Source organism: Geotrypetes seraphini, chromosome 3, assembly GCF_902459505.1.
Source record: "Geotrypetes seraphini chromosome 3, aGeoSer1.1, whole genome shotgun sequence".
NCBI classification, from domain to species: domain Eukaryota; kingdom Metazoa; phylum Chordata; class Amphibia; order Gymnophiona; family Dermophiidae; genus Geotrypetes; species Geotrypetes seraphini.
In genome coordinates, this window is record NC_047086.1 from 213,112,503 (window position 1) to 213,118,979 (window position 6,477).

The 6,477-nt window shown below is 42.7% G+C and overlaps 1 protein-coding gene across 3 annotated transcripts in view; it reads left to right on the forward strand.

Annotated features, from left to right (window-relative positions):
* The window catches only part of STAC3 (SH3 and cysteine rich domain 3), a 64,216-nt gene extending 58,005 nt beyond the window's left edge, over positions 1-6,211 (forward strand). For all 3 annotated transcript variants that reach the window (XM_033939716.1, XM_033939715.1, XM_033939714.1), the window contains one exon: positions 4,671-6,211. In XM_033939716.1, the coding sequence (XP_033795607.1) occupies positions 4,671-4,769 (99 nt within the window). In that variant the 3' untranslated portion in view covers positions 4,770-6,211. The remainder of the gene's footprint in view (positions 1-4,670) is intronic.
* Positions 6,212-6,477: the final 266 nt, after the last annotated feature.

The window sequence follows — 6,477 nt, forward strand, 5'->3', positions numbered from 1 at the left end:
CCCTAGAATTTTGTAGAGAAACCTGGGTATTGAATTGAAAGTTAATAAGCGTCTTTTAGATGCTAGATGCTACATGTCCCTTAAGTGACAGCATGGAAAAAAGGGAGAACAGTGAAGGAACAGCCCTAGTGATAGTAAGTAAAATCTTTGGTTTTTTTAATTACCCTAGTAAGTTGAAGCCATTGATAAAACATCTTAATTTCTCCTCCTTTTCTGATGTTTGGGGTATAGTGTAAGGTAGATAGGAGGAATTGTTATGGAAAAATCGAGTGATTTGCATGTTAGCTGTATCAAGAATTGCATTGCTGTATAGGTGGTATGTGAGAGCAATCCCATGCTGTCTATATATGATGATTGTTGTGGTTTATTTTGATTAATAAAGATTGATTTAAAAAAAAAAAAAAAAATCCCACCTAGGACCATATACATTAGAATGACAAGTGGCTGTTTGCATGATCAGAGTTGTCAATTCAGGGCTTGAAACATGCACAGCAGAAGGTAGATAAACAACAGATAAATTGATGATGTTGAATTTAACTGGATTAAGAGTGATTCGGAGCTGTGGTGCATGCATGGAGAATGCTTGATTAGTGAGAGAGAGTCGGAATAAATTACTGCTACCCTGCCACCCTGCTTGTGCATGCAGCTACAGAGAGATGGAGATGCCTGGGTCACAGCCCAAGATTTATTGCCGTTGAGTCAAGTCTCAGTGGTGCAAAGTAGCTGCTGCTTTGATCCAAAAAATCAGGCTAGGAATCAAAAGTTCAAATTGGAAGAATAGACTCGGAGGTGTGGGTTCATTAAAAAGAGTGCGTGGAGAAGGGCAAGGTATCTGGGATACTGTTGCAAATCAGGGGGTAGCCGGGGCTTGGCTTGTAAACACCTTGACTGTGGAGTAGAGAGTTGCACGGGGACAGAAATCCCACCCATCCCCACCCATCCCTGCCAGGATCCTCTCCGTCCCCACCTGTCCCCGCCTGGATCCTCTGCATCCCCACCCGTCCCCGTCAGGATCCTCTCCGTCCCCACCCATCTCCGCAAGGAATTACCTCCATCCCCGCCCGTCCTCATAAAAAGCAGCAATTACTTCTGATAGGATCATCAATTCCACAGTTTCTTTTGTGTTTCCACTGCTGTTTTCCTTGTGGAATCTCTTTGGTGGAACCCTTTTTTTGTTTTCTGTTCAGGTAATTAACTTATAAACCCCCTCTTTTACTAAGGCTGACGTATCCATTATATTATATGGACGAACCCTGCTTCCAAAGCCTTCCATCCCCGTGGGAGTCCTGTGGGCCAGAGGGGGGGTTCCCATGGGAGTCCCATGGGTTAGGGGGGATTACCGCGATCCCCGTTCCCGTGCAGACCTCTGCTGTGGAGTGTAGCAGCTTTGGGCTTTAAAGTACTGGAATGGCTGTCGGATAATCAGGCTGGCACACACTGGGAAAATAGTAGGTTAACAATAATGATAGCCTGGATCAGTGTCTTTAAAGTGCAGCGAATGCAGGAGGTGCAGCATACAAAAGCTGATGCCACCGCTGTGAGCTGAGAGGCAGGACTTAAATAGCAATTCAGCTCATGAAGGCAGAAGAATGACAATGTCAGCTTGAGGGTCTTTGTGTGCTTAGGGTAGGTGGAGAGTAAGAGGCTTCCTGACTAGGCACGGGGTCCACATTCTGAAGCTGTGGTGTCTGGAGCTCTGGCTCTTGAAAGGGGAATAGCAATGGCCGGAGAGCCCGGGGGGGGGGGGGGGAAATCACCTACTCTACAGACACATAGGGCGCTCACGCACTCATTCACACATAGGGCTCCTTTTACTAAGGCGCGCTAGCGTTTTTAGTGCACGCAGGATATTACCGCGTGCTACGCGGCTCGAATTAATGCCGGCTCAATGCTGGCGTTAAGGTCTAGCGCGTGTGGCAATTTAGCGTGTTAATGTCCTAACGCACCTTAGTAAAAGGAGCCCATAGTTTGCACGCTAAGCATTTCTTAAAATTAAAAAAACTATTGAAGTGTGATAGCAGTAAAAAAGGTAGAGAAAATGACAGGAAAACATTTCTGGCTTTCTAAAATTACTCTATCTTGAGCAGAAAAACATAAATCCACTCCAAATGTACCTCTCAAATTCTTGAATACTAATGGCAAAAACCTTGACTTCCTGGCACTCCCAAGAGAGTTACTACTATTATCACTTAAATAGCACTGAAAGGCATACGCAGTGCTGTACATTTTGACATTTATAGACGGTCCCTGCTCAGAAGAGCTTACAATCTAACTTGAACAGACAGACATGACATATAGGGTTGGGGGATGCAGAAGCCAAGATGAGAGGAGTTAGGAGTCGAAAGCATCCTTAAAGAGGTGGGCTATTAACTGGGGCTTGAACACTGCCAGAGAAATCCTTTAGAGAAACATCAGGACAAAATTCTTTGTTCATGAATGCTACTGCAAGGACAGGAGTTCCTGTTCCTGAGACATAGGAATATTCATCCTCCTAGGCAAAGTCCCTCCTAGCTGATAGAAAGAAAGAAGCCTACTCCCCTAATAAGGAAAATACACTATTCTCCTCCAGGCAGCACCACAGGACAAAGCCTCCACCTGCTCCTCTGGTTAATGACTCTCCCAAGGACTCATCCTTTAATACTGCAGGGAATGGGCAGTATATTTAATATTTTGTATTGTAAACTGTTTAGATACCTGCTCGATAAACGGTATATCAAAAATAAAGAAACTTGAAATTACCTCCCTCTATTCTACCTTTATAGTACGGGAACCTTCCCAACTCTAGAAAACAGTCTTATTTTAACATGTAGACACACACATAGCTTAAGAGAGTCTAGGGCAGGGGTGCCCAACACGTCGATCGCGATCGACAGGTCGCTCGCTCAGGCGACTCAAGTCGATCGCAGAGCGGGTTCCCTTCTTCCCTTCTCTTTTTTTCCCCTCCTGACTGGCCTGCTCCTGAATTCTCTGCTGCTGCCTCCGCTGCTCAACATAAAAAAAAAAAAAAAAACGGCTTGGAGAATTTATGCTCTGGGGGCTAACGTGTGCTTGTACCGGCTTCCCTTCTCTTCCCTCTGAAACCGGAAGTTATGTCCGGGGGGGGGGGGGGAGAGAAGGGAAGCCGGCACGCACATGTTAGAGCCCTGTTCGCAGGCTAAAGCGGGAGACCGGTCAGTGAAGCTTGCGATTTGCTCTTCTTGCTGCCAGGTCCTGCCTACTTTCTGTTTCCTCAAAGGCAGGACCCGGCAGCATTTCTCCCAATAGGTCGATCTTGGGCCGATCAGCCTTCCTCTCCCCGACGTCAATTCTGCCGTCGGAGAGGAAGTTCTGGCCAGCGGAACTTCCTCTCCGACGGCAAAATTGACGTCGGGGAGAGGAATGCTGGTGGGCCCGAAGCAAGGAGAGCTTGGCCGGCGGCGGGCGGCTTTGGGGGCCTGTTATCCGATGGCAGCAGCAGTGGCAGTGGCTTGGGGGAGGGCAGGGGGGTGAAGGAGGGCAGGCAGGGAGACAGAAGGAAAGAAGAGAAACAGAAAAAAAGAAAGAGGGCATGAAGAGAGAAAGAAAGAGAGGGCAGGGAGAGAGGAAGAAAATGTTGGGGGGGGGGGGGGGAATGAGGTCAGGAGGAGTGGAAGCATACAGGCTAAAAGAAGGGAAGAAAGATTGGATGCACAGTCAGAAGAAGAAAGTGCAACCAGAGACTCATGAAATCACCAGACAAGGTAGGAAAAATGATTTTATTTTAAATTTAGTGATCAAAATGTGTCTGAATTTATATCTGCTCTCTATATTTTACAATATGGTCCCCTTTTACTAAACCGCAATAGAGGTTTTTAGCGCAGGGAGCCTATGAGCGTCGAAAGCAGCGCTGGGCATTCAGCGCAGCTCCCTGCGCTAAAAACTGCTATCGTGGTTAGTAAAAAGGGAGGGGGTGGGTATTTGTCTATTTTTGTATGGTTGTTACTGAGGTGACAGTGCATAGAGTCATCTGCTTTGACCTCTTTGAAAAACCCCCGGAATAGGAATGATAATTAACAATTCTATGCATACAGTGTGCGTTGTGTTTTTTTAAAATTTTATTGTTGGTAGATAATTTTGACTTGGTCATTTTAAAAGTAGCTCGCAAGCCCAAAAAGTGTGGGCACCCCTGGTCTAGGGGGTCTCTACATGTACACAGAATGATGAAGTCAAACTCGAATTGACTCAGTCTGGAGCCATATCTTAAATATTGTACTCCTCTTCTGCTACTTGCTTTCAAAACATGGGGGAAGTCTATCAGCCTGAGAGAGGGATGTTGCTCATCAGTTTAAAAGAAAGTGGGATTCACTATGTAAAATCTATATCTATTTTCTCAATTGCCGGTAAGAATCTCTGGAATTCAATTTCAAGTATAATGAGATTCTGCAAAGATCATATGTCTTTCAAGAAATTGTTAAAAACACAATTGTTTGTGGACACCTTTCTCTAACTCAGTGGTTATTTGTTTTAGATTTGAATAATTTTGTATTAAGGACATTTTGTGGGGGAGACTGACCTATTTGTTTATTGCATTTTACAATGTTTGTGTTTGAAATTGTGGATGTAAATGTTTTTGTACATTGCTTAGATGTAAGTGATTCATAAATTTTTAAAAAGAAATATATCTGCTAACGCTGACTTTTTTCTACCCACAGATTGTGGTGCAGAAAGGTGAAGAACTTAATGGCTACATTAAAGTGCTAACAGGACGCAAAGTTGGGCTCTTCCCTATTGACTTCTTGCAGGAGATTTGAGACAGGAAACCCTTGAAAGACAACAGTGACCAGATGTTAAGAAGGAAAGAATATGAAACAATTCTTGAGGAAAAGAGAAGGGAGCGTTTTCTTCTATTAGAAAGAATCTGAAGAGACAAAGACGTCAAACGGAGGTTATCACCAAAGGCCTTTGGAAGAGAGCCATCTCCAGAAGATGAAGTTCTACAGACTTTTTTGTTGTTGTTGTTCTGGCCAAACCATTTGTCAGTTAAAGGAAAGAAGTGTTGATGGTGCCATATAGTGCTGTAGATTTATATCCTTGACTGTAGTCATCTTTGACATCTCTAACAAGCCTACAGCCCCAAAACATAACCATTTTGAGTGGTTTGGTCAATTTCCAAATCTGTGTGGGTCTTAAAGCAAAGAGAATATAATGCCTTGGATTATCATGGAAAGAACTTTGGTTCCTCATGGACTGCTCTTCTGTTTGCACATTTGATTTGTATATACGTATCAAAAAAATAGTGTTGGAAAGTAGGAAGGTTGATATGTGGGAAGTTGAGGAAGGCATCTATCATTTCCAGTGTTAAAGAATATCTCAAGAAGGCCTCACTATGACTCATGACCATCAGTGAGAAACATATTGACACATTTCATATTACTTCTCAAGGCGATAAAATAATAAACATAAAACAGCAACTGTTAAATAACTGGAAACAGCCACAATATGAGTTTCTATAGTAACAAAAAGATTTTTGTTTCTGGACAATGCAACACCAGTGTGTGATCAGAGCACAACAATGCTTTAGCAAAACAATCCAAGAGGCATTTCCTGTGGATTTGTTTTGTCTCACTTCATGCGGCATGGTTTACAATCAGGTTGTTGGTTCTTCTTCTACCATCCATATTCTAAAAGTATTTATGACCCATGTTGTTACTGGTGGATGGATACCACCAAGAGGGCCAGGGCTACTGTATTTGAGGCCTGGGATCTGTAATGTTTGAAGAGCAAATTGGACCACAATTTGGGGTTGCTTTTGCTAGATGGATGAGAAGGAAAAATACCTGTCTATAACATCATGCAACACAAGACTTTAGTAAGAAGTTGATTCCCCGACATCAGATTTGCAGGTAGACAAGTTAGGAGGGTGTTGCTGTGCTGTTTGACGATGAAAACCTGCTTAGAATATGAACATAAGGACAACAGATGGAGAGCAAGTGCAGGGGAAGGAAAATGTTCTCAGTTTGGTGTTGGATAAAGAAGCTTATTTCTAGCTGATATCTTAGAACTAACTAAATGTAAGCTACCTGTGAGGATGGGTATAGAAGATGCTGATGACTTGGAATTGATGGGTGTGGTCATCAGGGAAAAGTTTGATCTAGTTTTAGTGAAATGTTTGATTCTGTTTGATGTGTTTTCTAACTAAGGAGATTAATTTCTTAGATAAAAAGAATAAAATCTCAAACCCTGCACAACACAATGTACCTGTTTAATCTTTCTTTTTATTTTTTTTTTAATTCTTTATTGATTTTCCGAGCTTCAATAGTACAATACACAAATATATAACATATAATAAGTCAATAAAGCACTTTCAACTTACAAATATACATAACAAACCATTTTCTCCCACTCACCCAATGATTATTCAATAAAATACAGAAACATAAATTTTCCCAATAACCTTACCCTATTCAAATTAATAATGTCCTCTCAACCTCCCACCCACCCCAAGTGTAAATACTCAAA